The sequence below is a fragment of the Desmodus rotundus genome, chromosome 5, assembly GCF_022682495.2.
Source record: "Desmodus rotundus isolate HL8 chromosome 5, HLdesRot8A.1, whole genome shotgun sequence".
Taxonomy (NCBI): domain Eukaryota; kingdom Metazoa; phylum Chordata; class Mammalia; order Chiroptera; family Phyllostomidae; genus Desmodus; species Desmodus rotundus.
The window spans coordinates 136,743,963-136,768,087 of NC_071391.1; the positions used below are offsets into that span (position 1 = coordinate 136,743,963).

The window sequence follows — 24,125 nt, forward strand, 5'->3', positions numbered from 1 at the left end:
GGACTGGGAGGGCTAGGTGGAGGCTGGCAGACCAGACGTTTCCCACATTTGCCTGCAGATAAACCAGGAGCAACTACGGAGAGAGATGGACCACGCAACCCAGGGTTGCAGTGCAGGAAATAAAGCCTCAAACCTTCAGACTGGAAAACCTGTGGGGGTTGACGCAGAGGGGGAAACTCTGTCTCACAGAAGAGTTTAATGGAGAGACCCACAGGGTCCTAGAATGTACACAAACCCACCCACACGGAAATCAGCACTAGAAGGGCCCATTTGCTTGCAGGTAGCCAGGGAAATGACTGAAAGCCGGCAGAGAGCTGAGCAAGCTGCATTGTTCCCTCTCTGATCCCTCCCCTACAGAGAGCATTACAAGGCAGCGACAATGTGAGTTGCCCACCCCTGTGAACACCTAAGGCTCTGCCCCCTTACTACCTAACAGCTGTGCCAAGACAAAGAAACATAGCCCAAATGAAAGAAGAGATCAAAGCTTCAAAAATTGCACTAAACGATAGCCAACCTATCAGATGGAGAGTTCAAACCACTGGTAATCAAGATGCTCAAAGAAATGGTTGAGTATGGTCACAAAATAGAGGAAAAAGTGAAGGCTATGAAAAGTGAAATAAAGGAAAATGTACAGGGAACCAACAGTGAAGGGGAGGAAACTGGGACTCAAACCAATGATTTGGAGCAGAAGGAAACCAACATTGAACCAGAACAGAATGAAGAAAAAAGAATTCAAACAAAATGAGAAGAGTCTTAGGAACCTCCAGGACATCTTTAAACGTTCCCCAACACCCAAATCATAGGGGTGCCAGAAGAGAAGGAATAAATCAAAAACTTCCTCAAAAAAATAATGAAGGAGAACTTCCCTAATCTGGCAAAGGCAATAGACTTCCAGGAAGTCCAGGAAGCTCAGAGTTCCAAACAAGCTGGACGCAAGGAGGAACACACCAAGGCACATCATAATTACATTACCCAAGATTAAAGATAAGGAGAGGACCTTAAAAGCAGTGAGCGAAAAAGGAGACAGTTACCTAACAAAGGAGTTCCCACCAGATCATCAGCTGTTCCTCAAAAGAAACCTTGCAGGCAAGAAGTGGCTGGAAAGAAGTATTCAAAATCATGAAAGGCAAGGACCTACATCCAAGATTACTCTATCCAGCAAAGCTTTCATTTAGAATGGAAGGGCAGATAAAGTGCTTCCCAGATAAGCTCAAGTTAAAGGAGTTCATCATACCCAAGCCCTTATTATATGAAATGTTAAAGGGACTTATCTAAGAAAAAGAAGATCAAAATTATGAACAGTAAAATGAGAACAAACTCACAATTAACAACTGAACCTAAAAAAAGCAAACAAAAACAAACTAAGCAAACAACAAGAACCACAAAAATGGAGATCACATGGATGGTTGTCAGCAGGAAGGAGGGGAGAATGGGGGAAAAGGTACAGAGAATAAGAAGCATAAATGGTAGATACAAAATAGGGCGAGGTTAAAAATAGTATAGGAAATGGAGAAACCAAAGAACTTATTTGTACTACCCATAGTCATGAACTAAGGTGGGGGGGTGGGGCGGGGCGGGAGGAGAAAGAATGCTGGTGGGAGGGGAGGGGTGCAGGGCAGAAGGGAATAAAGGGGAGAAAAAAGTGGGACAACTATAATAGCTTAATCAATAAAATATATTAAAATAGATTTCATATTGATGTTCAACAGTGGCAGTGTAAGCAGAAGTTACACTTGCCTCCTCCAAGGACCATAAATATTTCATATTAAGAAATATTATTAACCAAAAATTATGTTTCCAATTATGTGTATATGAAGTGTAAAGTGAAAGTAGATGTTAAGAACCTTTCTATTCCAGCAGCTTTGCAAGCTTTCCCTTAGGAATTGGGAAAGTTTGCTATGTTAGGGGGAAAAAAAAAATCAGGACCATTTCACTGATGAATTTTAATTTTTATGTCTGTGAAGTACAATTATGTTTTCACATCGTTATTATGTTATCAAGTTTTTCAAAGGATTCATACAATTACTTAGCACATTTATATCCATAAGCTCCTATCCTGTTCTTCTCAATATGAATAAAAAATTCACCTCCTAAGTTTTCAAACTTAACCCTGAATTTACTGAAAGGGTTAGTTTTTTAAAGACCAACCATGTATAATTTCTTCAAAACAAGATTATTGGAAGGCAGCTATAATGAAAATTTTTCCAAATCCAAGAGTGTATACATGTATTTTTTTACAAGGGGAGTCCCCCAAACACCCAGAATTTATTTATAAAAAATTGTGTATTTATTCTCACATGTTCAAAACTTCAGTCACCTTCAATGTACTCTCCATTTGATATGGTGTATCTATCAAGACTTTCCCTCCACACTGCTCAAAAACACTTTTGAACTCATTGATTTTGATGCCTTTTATAGTGCTTTTGCAGTTTTTCACCTCTTCCACACAGGGAAAATGTTTCCCTTTGAGGACATTTTTTAAAATCAGGGAAACAAAAAAAAGTCTTTCAGGTGGGGCACAGGGGTCATGCTGGTTTTGGTAAAAAATGCTGAACTCTCAGTATGGTGTGGGCAGGTGTGCTTATAAATTACCCATCATGAAATGGGCAAATGCACTGACAAAATCACTGAAGTCAAACACAGCCTCTCACAACGCCAGCTGGTACACTGATACAGAAGGGTTCCTGAAACACTCACCTTAGTGGGGGAAGCCTGTACTACAAGGGGCCCGCCCTCCAGGAGATAATTATGGGTCTTTCTGGGTCCCCCCTCATGTAATCCAACTACTTTCTCAATATCAAGAAAAATGTCATTGACAGTGTCATTCCAAATACAGAGAGCAATGTCAAATAGTCAATACAAAATAATAAATGGACAGTATCAATGTCAGCTAAATGGGTAAGTTTTAAATAAATCCCACCCTGATCTAGAAGCTGCATATCTTTCAAGTTATTTATACAGCAATATTAATAATTGATTCCCCAAGAATGTCTTTTAAGTATTATATACTTATGCCCTAGCTGGTGTGGCTGAGTGGACTGAGTGCCAGTCTGCAAACCAAAGGGTCACTGGTTCCATTCCCAGTCAAGGCACCTGCCTGGGTTACAGGCCAGGTCCCCAGTAGGGGGTGCACGAGAGGCAACCACACTGTTTCTCCCTCCCTTCCTCCCTCTAAAAAGAAACATTTTTTTTAAAAAAATCTTAAAAAGAAAAAACAAAAAATCATACTGATGATACATTGGCATCTTTACCTAGCTAAGTGATAAGACTGCCATAAAGTAAACTTTCATCCTAATGTAGGATCCTATTAAGAGAAAACTGTACTCATAGACAAACTATAAAAAAATGCATATTCTGATTACTCTTGTTCACAGTAGCTAATATTTACATACCACAGAAAATGGAACACCTTAATACACTATTACAAAAGTACAACAGGTAATCTGAGTTCATAGATTACAAACGTCTATCCATTTAAGCTACACCTACAACTATCATCAGAAACAATCACTAAAATATAGGGTGAGGGTCAGCTTTAGCTCAAGTGGCTAATGTGTCATGGCAGACACTAAAATATAGGATAGGGCAAGAATAGTTTTACAGTTATAAGCACACGAAAACAGCTTATTATTATACAGCTTATTATTATTTATTATATTAATTATTGCATTACCTTCAAAAATATTTTATTTATTTTTAGAGAGAGGGCAAGGGAGGGAGAAAGAAATGGAGAGAAACATCGATGTGTGGTTGCTTCTTGTATGCCCCCTACTGGGAGCCTGGCCCACAACCCAGGCTTGTGCCCTGACTGGGAATCAAACCGGCAACCCTTTGGTTTGCCACAGGCTGATGCCCCATCCACTGAGCTACACCAACCAGCGTGCATTACTTTCCATACGAACTTTGAATCTACTTTTGACACACCCTGTATAGTGCTCTTAAATAGCTGTCCTATTTCCCTTATTGTCCAAAGAACACAGAATATTGTTCCTAGTCACTCAATGCAATAGTTGTTAAGAACAGCAAAAGAAACAAACATCTAACAACAATTCAAAAGCAGGGGCTCTTAACTGAGGGCTCCCACAGATAGGTTATAATCAGACTTATTGCCTACAAATTTTAATAATTTTAAGAGGAACAGATCTGTAAGAAGTCATCTTTCTTAAAAGGGTTATGGCCTCAGACACTGAACAAGAACTCTAGAAGATAATGCGGAAATTCAAGTTTAATTAAGTTTATAGCGTCATTTATAATAGCCAAAAGGTGAAAACAGCCCAATGTTCATGAATAAAGAAAAGGTGGTAGGTGTACGTACACACACACACACACACACACACACACACACATATTTGGCTTTAAAAAGGAATGAAATTCTGATACACGTCAAAACAAAACATGGACAAACCGTGTAAACATGCTAAGTGAAATAAATGAGACGCTAAAACAAATATGGCATGATCACCCATATGCGTGACAGAGTAAAATAGGCAAATTCCTAAGACAGAAAGTGTAATAGTGGTTAACAGGTACTAAGAAACTGGGGCGGGAATATCAATGATTAATGGTAGTTTTAATTAGGGATGGTGAAAAAATTCTGGAGATGTACAGTGATGGTGATTGTGCTGTACTGTGAATGTAGTTACCAACACTGAATTATACACTTGTAATGGCAAACACTGTCATGAATATTTTATCAAAAGTAAACAATTTTATTTTAAAGATCTAAAAATTTTTCCTGTAACAAAAAAATAAGCCCTGGCTGGTGTGGCTCAGTGGTTGAATGTAAGCCTGCTAATCAAAAGGTGATGGGTTCAGATTCCCAGTCAGGGTACACGCCTGGGTTGCAGCCAGGTCCCCAGTAGGGGGCGTGCGAGAGGCAACCACACGTTGATGTTTCTCTCCTCTTTCTCCTTCCTTTCCTCTCTCTAAAAAATAAGTAAATAAAATCTTTAAAGAAATAATAAAAAAAAAACCCAATTTATTAAAACACATCCTGCTTTAATAAAGTCTGTAAGTGTTTCCTATTCCTATGTGTATAGAAGCTAAGTAAATACTAGACTTTGTTAGGTTTCAAGTAAACATCTCTTATGGAAGAAGTTCCACATAATTAGGAAACTTTGGAAGGACAAATTTGCTACCTTAACAAGAAGTGGTAGGAAACTACTTTCAAGTGTATGATACTGAAATGTAATAGAATATTTTAAAATATTGCGTTGTTATTTAAGGCAGTAGTAGATAAAGTAGATACTTATTATCCCATCATGGTATAAAACTGGCGAAAAGATACAAATAGGTATGCCTATCAAATCTGAGATTAGATTGATAATGCGTCAAACATTATAGTCTGTAAGAAAAAAAATTAAGAAATTCCTCATTTGATTTAGACACTAGGGCTTAAGAACCCCCAAACTTAAATTTTCTTTAAAAAAAATTACTAACAAAGGGAACAATCACCATCTGTGTTCAATAGGAAGTAACAGTATCAACTTACAATAATATATATACAAACACAAATGATGTGAAAGAATATTCAACAGTATTAGTCATGAGGGAAATGCTAATTAAAACCAGGAAAATCCATTATATTATATGCACTGTAATGGTTAGAATTAAAAACACCACACCAAGTTTCAGTGAGGATGTAAAGCATATACTGCTAGTGGGAATGTAAAATGATACAACCATTTTGGAAAACAGTTGGATGGGCAGTTAATCACATACCTACCATATGATCCAGCCATTCAACCCCCAGCTAATCAAGGAGGCGGTAGGTTTGAGGGGAAGGTAATCACAAGATGAAGATCTTGACTATACTGCTGGTTTCATGGGCACATTCACAAGTCAAAATTTACAAATTGTATACTTTAACACACGCAATTTATTATGCATGTCAAATTATATATACCTCAAACAAAAAAGAGCAAATGCAAATAATTTTTAAAAGTCAGTAACACTTAAATGCAACATACTGAACATGTGTTCTTCAATACACTGGGAGATCTTATGCATGGGAGTGACCCAATTAGTTCTGTTTTAAAAATATCATGCTAAATCCTTTGTGGTGACTATATCATAACACACAAAAGTGGTTATTAAAGAGCCCAGTTGGGAAGCTATTGCAGAAAATTTTAAAAGATAACTTGAGACTAGTATATGCTCGTCTGGCAATATGAATAGAAATGGAAATGTTTTTGTGGAAAAAAAGATTGCAACACACATGCTGTGCTTATACTGAGTAAGCAGAAGCACAGAGGACTTTATAAGCATTACACCTCTCTGTATCCCAATAACCCTGTGAAAGTCAAGATTCAAAGAGATAAAGTAACTTAGGTAAGTTCATATAACACATTAACATGTGCCTCCATGGAAAAGTACTATATAAAACCTCATGGGTTATCAGCTATGGTCTGTCAACTTTCTAAATTTTAACACAGAACTGAACAACTCAAATTCCGTCCAAGTACCTTTAAGCAACAAACTTCCAAAATAGCCAATTATGATTTTATCATTCCTCTTTTCAATGTTAGCAAATTCATTTCTCATAAAATGATCTATAAGCCATATAACTTAAAAGATTAAAACAGCCTTTGGCATAAATTTTAAACAGATACCTTTAAGCAAATAAGATTATTATTTCGGGGAGAAATAAAAGAGTCTTTCAGTGTCTCCCCATGCCCACTTCTTTATGGTTTGAATTTTCTAAACAAGTACAAAAATTAGTATTTAAAAAAAGATTTTCCCCTTCTCTCCTTTCTTTCTGGGAGAGGGGAAGGGAGGAAGAAACAGAGAAACATGTAAATTACTCTCGCATGCCCCCAGTTGGGAACTGTGGCTGGCCACCCAGGTGTGTCCTGACTGGGAAATGAACCAGTGACGTTTCAGTTTGAGGAACGACATCCAACCCACTAAGCCACACTATTCAGGAAACGAAAATTATTTTTTTTAAAGGCAGGGATTACCTGAACAATAAATTTGAGGTGCAGTCAAGATAGAGATTCAACATAACTGACAATCCTAGTATACTGTTAATTGTATCAGTGACTAGCAAACACTCCCTATCTGGAAACTATTCTACTTTACATATCAAAAATTTCCCCTTCAGCCCTGACATGTGTGGCTCAGTTGGTCAGGACACATGCCTAGGTTGAAGGTTTCAATGCCATTCAGGGTGCAGGAGAGACAACCATCAATGTATCCCTCTCACACTGGTTTCTCTCCCTCCCTTCTCCTCTCTAAAAAAATAAAAATACAACTTCCACTTCATCAGTTTAAGTCAAAAAATATTTAGTTCATTTGTAACTCATGTATACAAATATTCACTTCAAAACCTAACCTCAAAGATATTAATTTTACACAGATAATTTATAAGAGCAAAAATATTGAGAAATTTCATTAGGTCCTTAAAGTACAGGAATGAAGTAAATTGGGGAACACTGACTCAATAATATGCAATTCGTTGATTGAATAATTATATACTGACACCTACACACCAACCGATAAGAATGCAATAAAGACATTCTTTGATCCCTGACATCATTTTGGGGGATAAGTGAGTGAGAAAAACAATGTCAGCCAAATGTGATAAATGTTATGGTGGGGGAGACTCCAAATAGGTAATTTTTTTTTTTGGCCTAAAGCAAAAACGATAAAAAACCACAGCAATGTAGTAAATTTTGTATTACATAAATCTAATTTACTAAAATGTTCTATTATGAGGTTGTATCTCCTTTGATTTTAAAATTAAAATGTCATTTAATTAAAAAATACCATTACTCAGATAATTATTACCTGTGTGTCTTTTGCTCACTAATTATACTTATTTGTGACCTACTGGTACAGGATATACTAAGGGAACACCGAGCAACAGACATCTAACCCATTCTAGATGTCTTTTGTCAGAGATTGTCCTGGCAAAGTACTTTAGACAAGAGGCCTACATTAAAAATACCATGACCCTAAAATAACATGTGAAGATTAACATATGCTTATGGACAAGCACCTGAAATCAGATAAAAAAAAGATTGGAAAAAAATGTACAAAACTTATTTTGGCTTGCTGTTTGTGTAGCTAAACCTATCCTTCCTTTAAAACACAACAAGCATTGCAATCTGTGTGAATGAGCTTGTCTAAAGGGCCCAACCTAATTCTCTTCCTTCAGCATATTTAGAATTCATTACGTGTACTAACTTAATGTTCACAGTATTCATTTTTAACATACATATTTTATCTTCTGACCAACAGCATTTTGATACAAGGATATGTTTATGTAGTCTTAATACCTAACAGTGCTTTATAGGAAATAGGTAGCATATGTCCCATGTAAATAAATATATATGGTAAGGAAGATATAGAGTGTAAAAAGTGGTGGGGACAGCTTTACAGAACATGATGAAGACAAAAGAAATGTATAGTATTTGGGGGAATTACACTAATTCATTTCCAATACCAAAATTACTGAAGGAAAATTAATGTTCAGAAATGTAAGACTATTTTGTGAAATACAAAATCTTAAGCCTGGAGAAGCCTCCCAGGATTGACAATATAAAAAAGGTTTATAGGCTCTGGCCGGGTATCTCAGTTGGTTAGAGCATCATCCCAATGCACCAGCATTGCCAGTTCAATTAACCACTCAGGGCATATATGAGATCAACCAGTGAGTGAATGCATAAATACGTGAAACAACAAATAGATGTTTCTCTCTCTCTCTCCCACCTTAAAATCAATTTTGGAGAAAGAATTGTAATGTCCTGATTGGTTGGGCATTGTCCTGCAAACTGAAAGGTGGCCAGTTCTATTCCTGGTTAGGGGCATGCCAGGCTAGAGGCAACCAATCGATGTTTCTTGTGCATCTATGTTTCTCTCCCTGTCTTTCTCCCTCCCTTCTCCTGTCTTAAAAGTAAACAAAACCTTAAAAAGAAAAAAGAATTATAAAATCTAGTACTGAATTTATTTTCCAATGTTTTACAAATGAGAGCAATTACCTGAAACAAAAACACACATCATTAAATACATCGTGCCAAGGTGCTATTGCGTATCTAAATCTAGGGTTCACTAACATTCTCTGCGAACCAGTTTGCATAGTTTTACGAAAATGAACCTCTCAAAGTGCCTAGAAGTCACACCACACTCTTCCCCTCCATATAATGTCTTCACTGATGATGGCAACCATACACAGGTGATAAGAGTAACTTCGGGTACTTTTAGAAAGTTTACATCACACTTAATCTTAACAGTAGTGCTGAAGGAAAATGCAGGGAGAAAAGTGACTCTGATAAATGATTAAAAAAATATATAGTTTGCAGAGAAACAAAAAAAGTTCCTCACCAACACAGAATAGGAACACATGAATTAAAACAGAAGTTTAAGTCAGGAAGAATAAATCACTACCCCTTCACATCCCGTTTTTTTCAAACATTAGATAGGCTTTCAAAAGTAAACAGTGTTATGCCCCCACGAAGTATTTTATATCAACTACTTACATATTAATATACGGGAGCTCTTGTGACTTCCTAATAATAACCATACATACCACTCCTATTCACGTAGAAAGCTAAAAATGTCAAATCCTCAGGAAGACTGCAAGACTCTCATTTTTTTCAGTAATATAACCATGACTTTGATAGGCTAGTATAATTTTAAATAACTTAAATTTAAAGCTGGAAAAGATTATTGAAGATCTTCTAGTACAATTTTCAGGTGTTAAGAAGCAAGGGTCTAGGTGTTTAGAAGCAAGAGGGACTTATACTATAGTAAAATGATACTTAAGTAAAAAAAAAAAGTAAACATTTTTGTGTGTGTGTGGTAAGCCATGGCCAAAGTTAAATTTGAAGTCCACACCACAGGTATCTAACAACATAAGTAAAAGGAACAAGGACATCATCGAAGACCCTAAAGAGCAATTGTTCAGTACAAAGAATCTATTTGGGCCACACAGTCAAACTGCACTGAGCTTCTAAGATCACAGAACACGATCTAAAATGGTTTCAAACCAAAATAAAACATTTGAAGAAATGGGAGCCTCTTTTGGGAGGCACAATTTCCTCTTGCACTGTCATTCTTATTTTAAAAAAGGAAAAGATTTTATTTATTTATTCGTAGAGAGAGAGGGGATGAGAGGGAGATAGGGAGAGAAACGTCAATGTAAGAAACATTGATAGGTTGCCTCTCGCACATCCCCAACCAACTAACTGGAGACCTGGCCTGCAACCCAGGCATGTGCACTGACCTGGAATTGAAGCAGTGACCTTCATTTTATAGGATGATGCTCAACCAACTGAGCCACGCCAGTCAGGGCCTGCACTATCATTCTTAATCTTTGCTTTATAGCATATTAAGAACACTGGCATTAAAACTTATTTACCTCTAAACATGCTAGACAGATGTCAAGATTTGACTAGCTGAATAAATCTGGGTCACTAACCCACTATATAGAGACGACATGAGAAAGCAGGTGAAAGACTTCTTAAAGATCAACAAAGAAAGGGGACATATTTTAAGAGAAGAAAATGTAATATACCCCCATTATAAATCCCAGACATCTATTTCTATTTTTCAGAGATTAAACAAGCAATGTAAAGTAGGCAATAAAGCAGTGCATGAAAAATGAAAAGTAAATGCAAGTAATTCCAACAGACTAACCTTGCCCCAGGTTTCTTGAACTATGACTACTTTACCAAAATACTACACAAAGGGAAAAGTTAAATGCAGGGTGGGGTAAAAGGAGCTTTACAATTGTTTGTGTGGAAAACAATGTAATAATTAGCCCTGGCTGGTGTTGCTCAGTGGATTGAGCACCAGCCTATGAACTGAAAGGTCTCTGGTTCCCACTCAGGGCACATGCCTGGGTTGTTGGCCAGGTCCCCAGTTAGGGGCATGCGAGAGGCAAGAGACTGATGTATGTCTCGCACTGATGTTTCTCTCCCTCTCCTCCCTCCTTCCCTTCCCTTTCTCTAAAAGTAAATACAAACAATGTTAAAAGAAAGAAAATAACACAGTAATTAATAACAATAATAAACTATGTTTCACACAACTATAAACCTACTTTTGCCCCACCTTCTATAAACACCAGCCAACACATCTTTGTGTTCTGATGTTCTCCTCATTTTAGATGTCAACCTCTTATAATTCAAAAGGTAAGGCTTGTCATATTTTTAAAGGTAAAGGCTTGTGTTTTTTTTCCTTTGCCATTTTAAATTTGTGTATTATTCCATGTGTTAAAATATTAATTACTTGTCAGTTATTGTCTGGTAAATTTAAAATAATTTTTAAGGGCGAATAACGTATTTTTCGGACCATTAAGACACAAGTAGGTTTTAGAGGAAAATAGGCAAAAAAAATTTTGAAGCAAAAAAAATGTGGTAAAATATTTAGTAACATCCTTTGAAGCAGAAATCCTGTAGCAAGCCAGGTAAGCTACGTTCAGACTGTAAGACGCAACCCCCACTTTCCTCCCAAACTGGGGGGAGGTGCGTCTTATAGTCCAGAAAATAACGCATTCAAATTTCATTCACTTTAGGCATGGTTCCAAGAACTATGAGTTGATACATATTTTTCATCACAATATTTGTTATAAAAAGTTAAACCAGTTTGGTCTCCTCTTTCCCCCAAAAGATAACCTTATAAACAACCTATCTTACCACATGATAAAATCAGTAATCTCCATTAAGGCACAAACCAGATTCTATACAATTGCCACCCAAATACTCAACTGTAATAAATTGCCAGAATTAATAAAATTTCTCTGAATGTACAATTTTGTAAAACATTTTCCTACCTTCACACTGGTTCCTTGGAAGAATCTTCCACCTTGTTTTTATCACATTTTCCAAAATTTGTAGTCCATAATACTGAAAATTGGATAACAGAAGTATGTGAATATATTGCTATAAGACTAGCAACTTTCAGGATTCACAAATGGACAGACATTCACATTTACATCTAAAGTTTCAAAAACATTATACTACAAAGTTTAATTACATATATTAAACAAGGATCTATTCACCCATATACTGAGTTTTCATGCATTTTCCTCATTTTATTGTTTACTACTCTATTTAACGTCCTGCTGTTTATACATGCTCACACCAGGAAGAACCAAATAAAAAGCTCTTTTGCAGCCAAATGGGCTTATCTGTAGAACGAAAAGTAGCAACCAGATATGAATTCACAGCATAAATGACTGCTCAAAGGCTCACGTACTTTTTACACGACCAGGCTCCTAAGAATTTAGCAGCTTGGATGCTCTCAAGCTTCCTACCATCTTCTAGGAGTTGTAAGCTCTTGGCCAAGCATTACAGTACTATCACAGATACTTTCTCTAGAAAGTGTTTACAAACATCACTGGTGTGTTACTTAAGGAGCAGCAAGACAGCCCATGGTTTTTATTTTAAATTTTAACCCCACCCTTACAGTTGCTATTTCTACTAATTTAAAGATAAACTTTTGTGCACAGTCAAAAATATACAAATGTTGGTTGCAATCTGTATCTACCTTTCAGGTATTCCTAAATATAAAGGCTATAACTAAAAATGTAAGAAAGTTAATAAATAGATACCACTTTCAAGCCATTTTATCCCTCCTGTTGATTACTCACTCTAAATAGTCAAGAATGTTTATAACAATCTATATAATGCTATAAGGGGTTAAAACCCAAAATTATTATCGTGACCAATTAGTGTGGATACACAGGAGGAAGAAAAAGGACAAAATTGTTGTGGTATGTTTCAACTGGTTGAATTAGGGAAGAATCAGCTACAATACCTGAAAGGCAAACTCACTCACATATAGACATATTAACCTCAGATTGCAAGTTTTGGCTGAGAATAAGAGTTCATCTTTAAAATGGTTAGTCATCACACAATAAAATAGGAGCATTAGTATTTCAACCAAAGGGATCATGTGAATGAATGCTCATTTTATTCAAAGCACAATATAGACTGTCCCAAACTACATTGTGCTCAAACAGTAAGTGTTTTTGCTGTTTTCTTTCATTTTAACATTTCATACTTTTCAGGAAAAATTTCAGCTGAAATCCTACATTTGTAAAATATTCCTTTAAAAGACTTCCAAAATAAAAACAAGGCCAAAGCAAAATTCTGAAAATAGAAATTTGATGCCAGTAAAGCGTTTCATAATCAGCAGTAAATAGTGAACCTTTCTATCTGGTTTGTTTATACCTCTCTGCGGGTCTAGGTATCAGAAAACTGTAAATAAAAGCAAAAAACAGGAAGTTTCTGATAGATTGAAATTCTAAATTAACTTTAAAAAATATACTGCTCTAGTAACTTTAATTGTATAGGCATGAAATCAGACTGCCAAATTTTACCAAGTCAAAACAATGTACTTGTTACTTCATGGAATATATCATCTTACTGATTCTCAACTGATTGAAAGGGGTCGCCAGTTAGATACCCAAGTCAGGGCACATGCTTGGGTTGTGGGCCAGGTCCCCAGTAAGGGGCATGCAAGAGGAAACCACACACTGATGTTTCTCTCCCTCTCTTTCTCCCGCCCTTCCACTCTCTAAAACTACGTAAATAATATCTTTAAAAAAAAAAAACTTTAAAAAATTATGAATCAAACCTCTATAAATACCAGTAACATTACAATATTTTAACCAATGTTTTTCAGCTTACGCTTCATTAAAGGATATACTCCCCTTCCTTTATTGTTATATTTATTTACTTCTTCCTTTATGTTTGACACTTTGTTACCTAAATTACTAACCTCTAGTCTTTTCTCCAACTGTAAAAAGGTAGCATGAGCTTGCAGAAGATACAACTCATCTTTGCTTCTTTCTGCCAAGGGGGCTGAGGCAGGAAGCCCAATAACAGCTTTTCACTAATTAGGCCAAAGGAGTACATAGATCACCATCATAATATCCTAAAATCAAATCTCTCCTAGACAATAAGACTCTATACATGAAGATAATTCACATTTCTTTGAATAAGAATATCTTGATTCAAAATCTTTAGTGACAGCCAAATCTGATGGCCAATGGTAAGTAAGTACTTTGGAAATATCCAAATAGTCCAATCATTTTAAAGAATTACACTTCTGCATTACATCTCAGGATTTGAGAAATCCACTGCTGAGTTATGAAGATGAGGGACAGATAACAGCAAAGACTAAATGAAAAAAATAAATACATGAAATGATCCCTATGGTAGAAATTTCTACTGAGCCCTTAGAAATGCTTATTTTATGCATTGACTTCCCCTTTCCCCTCCCACCGCCCATGAAACAAAAACAATTGATGAACAGAATTCAGTTAAAGGGAATCAAAAGGGTAGACCTTGTGGAGGCCTGCCGTCAAAGCCTAGCTGTGTCAGTTGCACAGGAAGACACCCCTTTTCTTCCTATTACAAGCAATCAACATAATGGAACATTATGATTAATATCAGGTAGTGTTAACATCTTTAAAGAAAAAAAAAATGATTGCATAAAAGCCAAATGTCATAGTGCATAAATTTAGCACCAAATCATTTGCAATTTATGTAAATTGAAGAATTCTTTACCTGTTGCTTTCTTTCTGTTCCTCTAATCATCTCATTTTTCACAAGACAAATTTGAGTTTTTAAAAATACTGTTGATAAATCAACTTATTAGTAATGTCTGTCAGTATAAAAAGCAAAATTTACCAGGCAAGCAAACAGGCAAACACTGTTATGTTACTTAAGGTTAGCACTTTGAGGAAGTTCTGACTGTATTTTTGCCCTAAAATTTACAAGATGTCAAAACTAATTAATATTTAAAAACTGTTAATTAACACAGTCTGATTTCAGAAACAGATGTGAACATGGCTATTTTCTGTTGTAACACAATGTATACTAAGAGGAGAAACCTTGTGTGTATTAAACAGAATGCCATGCATGGTTATTTTATTACGTTAATGCAGTTTAAAGAGAAGTGTGAATCATCAAGCCTAAAACAGTCAAAACACATTTTGATCAACCCTTCTGTTCAAACTTAAGAAAAAAGGACCCAATTATAACATTTTCAATTGCAAATAAAAACTGAGTGCTGTCCCATTAAAAGCATTGGTACCACAGAGTAGGGTTTTACGCTGCCCATACAACTTGGTGTTGGAGGTGCCTAGCCTGTATTATATTGATTACTTGCCCAAAACAATTCCTGATGTTATGTTTCATCTCTGAATAACATTCAGAATTAATGCTACTTAGCACTATACACGTAGTCTAAAAAGAAAAAACCCCCCCAAAAACAAAAAAGCCACCTTGCATACTAGTCCCAATTACAAAGCTTCATAATTCTTAGGACTATTTGCAAGAATTAATTCTATGTTCAAGACTAAATTTTGAAGTAAGTTAACAATATTAAGTGATTTGAGATAACAAATGCTCATACTAAAAATGAGATACCTTCCTCAAAGTTTACGACTGGAAGAAAAGAATAAATGGATTTTAAAACCACCACTTGCTTACTTTCGTGTTCATATTCTGTGAAAATTCCAAAATTGTGTCAACTCTTGTCCATGCATCAGGATGCTCCTTTAAATGCGTCAGTACTTCTTGAGCCATTCTTTGCTAAAATATTATACAAAAATAATTTTCAATTCACTTGTTCTTTTGAATCATTTATTAAAATGGTACTGAGCAAGGCACAAATACTAAGACAGTGATTCTACCAACTTTCAGAAATACTCAAGTAATTAGTCTTCATAGAAATAAAAATGGATTATCACTCTTAACTTCAATTTAAAAATGGGAATATTCATTCATTTGAAACAAAACAGCCTTTTTGAGGTAATATGCTTTAGTTGGTATTCTCAAAATTGAAATGAACTTCAATCAATGCTACTAACAAAGATCTACTCTGACAGAAGTTCCCAGCACTTGAAATCAACCAAAAGCAACATAGAAAAATTCATCTACTTGATAAATTATATAATGGTATAGCCGTTTTAAAAGAATCACCAAGCAATCTCTAAAAAAAATTATTTATAAAAATGCATTGCATAGAAAGACAAATATAAACTAGGTCTACTTAATACTACAAATCTCAAATGCCTATAGATACATATAGAACATTAAGACCCTTAGACTTTTAAAATATCACCTAAACTTACCTTTTTCCATTTTCTGAATGTCCTCTAATTTCACATATTAAATCTCAGCTTATTTTGAAAACTCTTAATTTTTAAAAAATACAAAGAAATAATATTAAACCTATGTAGCCATTACCTAGAATAGGGGTGTCAACACCAGCCTTGTGGTTGCCTTCAAAGGGCCAAATGTAATTTTAGGACTATATAAATGTAACTTACTCCTTAACAGTTAAGTGAAAGCTCAGCGCTGCTGCCGGGTAGAAACAAGGTGCCAGAAACAAGGTCCCGGACTAGTTAAACAAGGTGGAGGGCAGGATTCAGGCCATGGGCCTTGTGTTTGCCACCTGTGATCTAGAACGTACCTGTTTTTCTTTTAAACATAAAAGATCTAAAACTTATGGAGATCACCTCCTTTAAGTTTCTCCAGTGTCATTTCCTTCCTTTGTTCCTTCTTTAGAGATAACCACTTTCTTGAATTTGTTCTTTTCCTGCCCATATTTTCAGGGCATGTGTGTAAATTTCATAAAAAATATAGTTGTGAAATTACTAAATTTTATGTAAATAGTGTATCATAGAATTCCTTCTGAAATTTGCTACTTCCATTTGACACAGCACCCTCCCCAGCTTTACTGAGGCATGACCAAAATGGACAGTTTAAAATCTAGCCATGTTGACACTATTTAACTAGTTGTTTTTAACCAGTATAGTTTCCCATATATGAACAAAGGATGTAACTCCATTGTTTTTCCCCCCCAAGAAGCAACAGCTTAATGTTCTTCACCTTTAATGGCTGTTTTGTAGCTCAACTGGATCTTCCCTAATTATCTTTTACATATTTATTTCACATATTGTGCCCAAAAAAGTTTGATGGTTTTAAAATTTGTCATTTATGTGCTCGCTTCAGCAGCACATACACTAAAATTGGAACGATACAGAGAAGATTAGCATGGCCCCTGCGCAAGGATGACACGCAAATTCGTGAAGCGTTCCATATTAAAAAAAAAAAAAAAAAAAATTTGTCATTTACCCTTCTGTTAGACTCATTTACTTGATCAAGGGTATAAATCCATGGTCATAAAACCATCAAAAAGGGGGGAAGAGAAGCATACTTATTTCCATCTTTGACACAGACACCTCATAATCTCTAACTTAGCTTTTATTCAAATTTACCCCACACCCCCCAAAAAACCAGACACAAACATATTCCTCTTTCAGCTTTGATGTCAAGAATTATTTTCCTCAGTAGCAGTTATAATATCACTCATGATTTTCCCCATTAATCACTAGCAACACATCCTGCTTATTGTTTTGTTTAAAACATTTGAGTTAAACTAAATTAGATAGTGGTTCTGTACCCTCACACCACCACCAGAACCCTAATGGAACTTAAAAAGAAAAATCAGCTGCCTGGGTTTAATCTGAGAAGGGTCTGGGGCTAGAGCTACATTTGTAAGCTTGGAAAATACAATTGTACATCTGACTTCATTAAGAGATCGATAGCTTAAGGGGCAACACTTGTATTATATAGTAACTAACAAAAGGCAGAAAGAATAGTGACGTGAATTATCTAGGGCTAAAGCATTTTTGCAGTGTTTTGATTCTCTCATTGAATCTCTACTCATTTCTAACTAGACATAGACTTGCATATAAAATATCAAGTAACAAATATCAAGAACAGGATATATAAAAAATCCAGGCCTAATAGTTATTTGGCCAAGATATTGTCACATCCTGAGGTGATAAGCATTCAAAATGTAAGTGAATACTTGCCATACTATTACGATTTCAACCTCTGCAAAAATTATGTTTCCTTTTAGTTTTTCTTGTAGTTGTATAGCTAATGCTAGTATTTGCATAGTAGTGTCTTTATTTTTCCCTAATCCCACTATTCCTATATAATATTTTTTCACTAACTTAAAACTCCAGAGAGGTCAAAAAGACACAAATGGGAAATAAAGATGGGAAAAAAATCTGGCATCTCCCCATGCCACTAACTGAATGCTGAAAGTATTCTAGTTGCTAAGCAATAGACTAAAAGAGTTCAAGACACTTAACATAATATTGGAGAAAATACCCAACTCTTTCCTATCTTTTCCCCTGGCTGCCTGCTTGGCTAAAAATAGAAAAATGTTTGTAACAGAAGGTAGTCCTAACGTTACAGTGCTAAATATCTTGCTATACTTCCCCCATCTAGGTAAAAGTTTTGCCTACATTTAATAAGTCACCTTTCTAATAATTTCTTCTCCTAAGTTATGCAGTCCTTTTAAACAGTTAAACAATGAGTTTACATCACATACGCTAAATCTTCATACTTCCAAATGTACTCTTTAAATAAAATTCCTTCTAAGTATCAGCCTCTATTAACAGGTGCTTTTCAAACCTCATTATTAATCCTCCAATCTCTTGCAAAGTAGGTAACAGTTTGTAGATGAGATAGTAAAGCAGCGTCTAGAAAACTTACTGGAATACAATTAATATAGCTAACACTAAAAACGTGTTTTCCATTATACCTTTTACTTTTTATTCAGAACCAAGACCCTGCCAAAAAAGGTGGTAATGAAAAATGGACTGAACTAGAAGTTTAAACATGATTTTTAGAAAGAGTTCTTAACTGACTTTAAGCTCTAAACCGGTTTCCTTATAATATAAAAAATATCAGTTCACTGATTATGTTTATGCAACTGATTTGTCACACAACATCTAAACATAAAATCCTTACTTTTGGGGAAAGGTAATTTTGCTTTTATACATAGAAAATATTTATACTTTTTAAAGTCAAATTTAAAGCAAATCAATAAATCTTAGTACTAGGAAACATTACTAAAAACTATTACTACTGCATAGTTTTCATGATGAAAATTACTGCCACTTCTCAGTTATAAGCATGAAGAACATCAGAGTCCTTTGTTTATTCATAATACTTTTAGATATTGGAAACCAGGTTACAAAAGAACAAAGATTAAACAGCAGCAAAAAACCTAAATGCCCATTTTCCTAACGGCTACAGTTTTATGTCTCTAATATATTCAAAGCTGAGCCCAACTTTACTTCATGAATTTCAACCTTACTTTCTTCCAAAAGCAGCTTTCTATACATATATGTTAAAACGAAGCTTAAAGCTCCACGTTGAATGTACAGCACAAAGAAATCACTAGAACATGATATATGTGATAAGTACAGATAAAGTAACTTTTCCAGGAAAGCTTTTGGAGACTAGAACTCTGATTAATAGCCCCTCGGAATATAAAACTGGACTAACGAGCTTATAAAAATTACTGTGGAATAATTTTTTCCACTCATACAATTTTCATAGCCCCCTTTCATTTAAAATTCCCTTATTGACAGGATTTTTTTTATCTGATGAAAAACTTTTACTCATTTAAAATCCTTTGAGATTAGCTTCACAGTGCAAAGTTTCAAGATTGTCCAGTTTCTTGTAACATGTACATTTTAAACACTTACAAATATTCCTGTCTCGTCTATCTTTCAATTGGTTGGGGGAGGAACCCCTTACAATGATCGAAAACAGGCAATAGCCTACATTAATAGCAACACATTCACAAATGCTAAAATTCAAGTAACATGAAGATGTTTGGCATTGTTGAATTTTTAAAACAAGTTTATATCTGTAAAGTACTTCTGTAATTTAAATGTTTCAAAGATAAAAGAATCACAGTAACTCCAAATATATTAAATATTTATAAGGTACATACAACCACCACTATCTATACAACATTTAATACACTGTGCTCTTCAATTAACTGGAGCAGAATATTTAAGAATAATAGAACAAGATTATTATCCCACTCTAACCATGTCAAAATATTTCTTTCTCCAGAATCCAATTTCTTTCTCCAGAAATTTCTCGTTAGAATCTATTGTTCTGAATTAGTACAAACTATGGAATACTTACTTTTTAAATTTAAAGTATTAACTCAAATACATAATTAATTTAAAATTGCATTAAAAACCCAACAACTATGTTACACTGCCATGTTGTAAAGTTTTGATCAGCTACTTTACCTGGGCTCCTTCTCCATGGTATAAGCAATTCACCACATTGTCTAAAAGGTTGATATCCAGTTTTTGGCTGAAATCAAGCAGCTGACGTGCTGCATGGTCTGCTAACATTGTCATAATTGCTGGCATAGATAACTGCAAATAAGGAAAAAAAAATGTAAGGTGTGTATGAAGCTTTGGTATCAGTCAAAACTTTCTACTCAAGTTATTTTACTTCAAATGCTCACACAAATAATGAGTATTTTGGAGACTTTTTACCTAAAAACTGATAGTAAAAGCAAAAAAAAGCTGAAGTTACTGTTACTCCATAACCGTATTAGGTATTAGGGGCCATTAAACTTTTCTAGAACCCCAGAGAAATTATCCTGTACTTTACTAACATTTATTTAAAGTGACCCTAACCTTTTTAAAAAATGAGTCTATATTAAGACTGACAGTCAAGGGGACATGTTTCCTCCCCTTCATAAACACAGTCTTCTAGTTCAGTAAAAATTCACTTCCCCTAATTTCACATTAATTTTTAAGATATGCTTAAAAGGCAGTAAGATGCTAAAAATTAAATGTGGAACACAAAATTTTGCCATTATGTGTATCAATGTTTATCAGGAACCACCAGTCTTAACAAATTTGGTACCTTTAAATTCTATACAGAACTTAAGTTTCTACACTCAATTATACCATCTACTTTTATTTCTTTCAACCCTCAACGAATTTGGGGATTAAAATTACAAGCACACAAATTCCCTGAATGTATGATCTAGAAAAAAAGCTTTATGGTAACGTCAATCAGGATTCCCCCCCACCCAAATTTCTAGGTATTCATTGGCCAGGTAAAAACTGCAAAGCTTGACAACGATTTCCCAAATAAAAACATATTCATTCTATCACAACAGAAGATGAGCCTCTTCACCTCAAAAATGCACTGGTTAAAACCTACTGGTTCACATGCAATGTTATCTACCCTTTTAATAGGATTCCACTCCAAGATGCCTGCACACATCCACAGGATAGCTAGTGCCAAATTAAAAAGCTCACAATTTTGTATACAATTACCAAAGATTGAGGACACTTTGAAATCCAGGAATGAAACCTCAGGTTAAGAACTCCTGGCTCACTGTATTTAGACCCAACAAGGTCAGATGGTCATCTCCACTCCCCCCCTCATAAAAACCTTCCAGGATCAGAGAACAGGTGACTAATTTGATTATGTTTGGATAAACTAGCTGGATAGGAAAAAGGCTTTATTTCTTGGCTATTTTACAGCATTTAAAAATGATCTTAACAATAATGGCAGCAACTTTGATTTTAACTCAAACGTTTTATTAAATGATGTCAGTTACAAAGTAGAAATCAGAAGATGAGTAACTTAAGTTAGGCATAAAGTAAAAATCAAGATATTAAAATTTGAAGGGTTTTTATTTCTCGTCTTTTGATCCATCAATGACAGTAACTGTTGAGATTTCGAAAACTTTTATAGCAGTTATTAAACGTGGTTTTAATACTGAATACCTGGCACACACAACAAAAACCTTTGATCTAAATACTAGTATAAAGTTGAGGCTAAAAAGCAATGTCCACAAAGCACCAAGATCTACATATCGAGTTTTCGATTTTTTTAGTTAAAGATTTAACAAACTTTCCTTTTTAGTCTTATCTTCATTTAATAGCCAAAACAAAAAATAAAAGTAATTCTAAAAAGTTCCAAGTACTTTGTCCAGAGTTCTTCGAGCTAAATTCTTGCGAAAAATCAGTTAGAATACAAACAAACTTGTGTTAAATACTGAAGAGTTTTTCATCTTTAGAACTGACAGCTATCTTCGAAATGACCTACCTATTCTTGAACTGGACGTAGTACAGAAATGGCGGCTTTCTGGCCAATGCCAAGCACATTTAGTCCCCCAAGTCAAATAGCGTCCAAAACATTCTTTCCACTAACAGTATTGTCCCACTCTTACAATATACAACCAGGCAGATAAACTGCCATAGTGAGAGAGGTGAAACCACAAATGCTTTTTTTTCCCCCTCTTGGAACACTCATTCCTAAAATCCACTCACTGGATAGCATACACAAGGGATTATCTAGCGTTGTGGTGACTTTACAAGTGACTACCAAAATACCTTCACTGCCACTTCAAACTCAATAGGCAGGCAGCTACCTACTGCCAGTTCCCATCCAAAAACAAGAAAACCAATCGTTGGTTACTGATAACTACCTATTATGTACAAAATAAAATACATAATTTTTAAAAAAATTCTCTACAAGGAGAAAGACTGCTACCTTCCGTGTGTGGGTAATTGCTTGCTTCATTCAGTAGAAACACACCTCACTAAGGCCCGCCCTCCCCTCGCTTCCCACCCGAACCAATTTGCAGCACTTCTAACTATAGCAAACAGGAGCACGCACTCACCCCGCCCATACTCGGAGGAGGCAAAACCAGGCGCCCGAAGTTCACCGCCCTATTCTCCAGGCAGCATGGCCTGTGCGTGATCAAAGGAGGTCCCCGCTGGACAAATCTTTAATGCTTCCTCTACTACACCACTTCCTCCCACCCACGCCAAACTCGAGACATTGGAATGAAGGAGAATCAGGGCATCATCCACTATACATCACTAGCAGTAAAAATTCGATCACAACTCTCAAGCCGCTGGAAACAAACTACGGCACGAAACTCCATTTGCCAGATCCTTGAAAAATCAACTAACCTTTCCTAATTCTAATCCTACTCTACAAAAAAAAGAAAAAAACCTCAAGATTTTTAGTTTCCCTGCAGGAGGAGCCGGGACTCGGCAGCCCCTCCCTCCCCCGATCCCAAGCTCTCCACCGAACAGCCACGTGATGCAGGCGGACGTTTCAATGCTGCTGCACTAAATATTTCTGGAAACTTCCACTCCTAATAATTCACAGAGATGTTCCTCAAATCACCCCAACTTCTCTCCAGCCCCTTGGGCTGGGGAAGCCCTTCCACCCCCGCGCCGGGGCCCTGCTTCACTACCACGCTCCTCGTTTTCCTCCACCGTCACCCGCACAAGCGAATGACCCTACAAGCGCTCCCCTCCCGCGGCCGCCTCCATCTCCCAGGGGCAGAAGCGGCTCCATTCAATCGCAGGGTCCGCTGTGGGCCTGCCGCCGCCTCCCCGGCTCGCTTCCCGCGGCCGCCGCCGCGCCCCACGCCGGCCTCCTCCCTCCCAGCCGTGCCGCCGCCCGTCCCTCGGCCCCGAAGACACAGTCGACTTACCCAGAGATTGAACCAACTGCTTCCTTCCTTGTCGGGGGATTAGGGGGAGGGAAGGTGGGGAGAGGGGAAAGGGAAGGAAGTCAAGGTGGGTTTCAGTTTTCCCACCTTAAAAAAGGAAATTTAAAAAAGGAGATGAAGGCAAAAAAAAAAAAAAAGCTCAGCAATATTTAGTATTCAGGGATACTTCACCCCGACACACACACACACACACACCCACCCGCCCCCGACAAAAAAAAAAAAGAAGGGAATTAATCTGGGGAATAAATGCTCCCGCCAGGCTGGGGAGTAAGGGGAGGGGGAGGGGAACGGGGTCAAGTCTCTAAGATTCAACCCCAGGGGGACCCTCCAGCTACAGGCGGCAGCAGGAGCGGCAGGAGTAGGGGTACAGAGTCCACACGGCCGGGGGACGCTCTGCTGCCAGTTGCAGTCCGACTTCCCCTACCAAAATACGGCTCTCTCTCACGCGGCTCCGGCGCTGGGCCCCCCCACCCCGGCTCGCCTAAACTTTCCCCCCTTCTCCTGCTCCTCAGCGACTGGTGGTTCCCCCCTCCCCCTCTGGGTGGTTGCACGGACTGCAGCAGCACAGACTGGAAGAGACACCACCGCCGGGGCTGTAGCTACTGTTGCTCTTGCTGATGCTGTAGCTCCCGCTGCTCCTGCCGCGGCCGCTGCAGCCGCTTCTCCCCCTCCTCCTAGTGCCTCAAACTCGGAACCGGTTGAAACCGGTTCAGACTGGGAGATTCCATCTCGGTTGAGTTTTCAGCCCATGGCGCCGCGGAGCGTTTGGAACCTGGGCCTCCGCC

General features: G+C 36.8%; 1 protein-coding gene and 1 non-coding gene across 2 annotated transcripts in view; one reads left to right on the top strand and one right to left on the bottom strand.

Annotated features, from left to right (window-relative positions):
- XPO1 (exportin 1) overlaps positions 1-24,119 on the bottom strand; it is a 43,349-nt gene extending 19,230 nt beyond the window's left edge. The window contains exons 1-4 of the mRNA XM_024552752.4: positions 23,323-24,119; positions 20,090-20,221; positions 15,444-15,545; positions 11,774-11,846 (exon numbers count right to left, since the gene is read on the bottom strand). Coding sequence (XP_024408520.1) covers positions 11,774-11,846; positions 15,444-15,545; positions 20,090-20,215 — 301 coding nt within the window. The 5' untranslated portion in view covers positions 20,216-20,221; positions 23,323-24,119. The remainder of the gene's footprint in view (positions 1-11,773; positions 11,847-15,443; positions 15,546-20,089; positions 20,222-23,322) is intronic.
- On the top strand, positions 16,958-17,064 carry LOC112298212 (U6 spliceosomal RNA). Its single transcript, XR_002974118.2, has one exon. It is a non-coding gene; the product is annotated as a U6 spliceosomal RNA (small nuclear RNA).
- Positions 24,120-24,125: the final 6 nt, after the last annotated feature.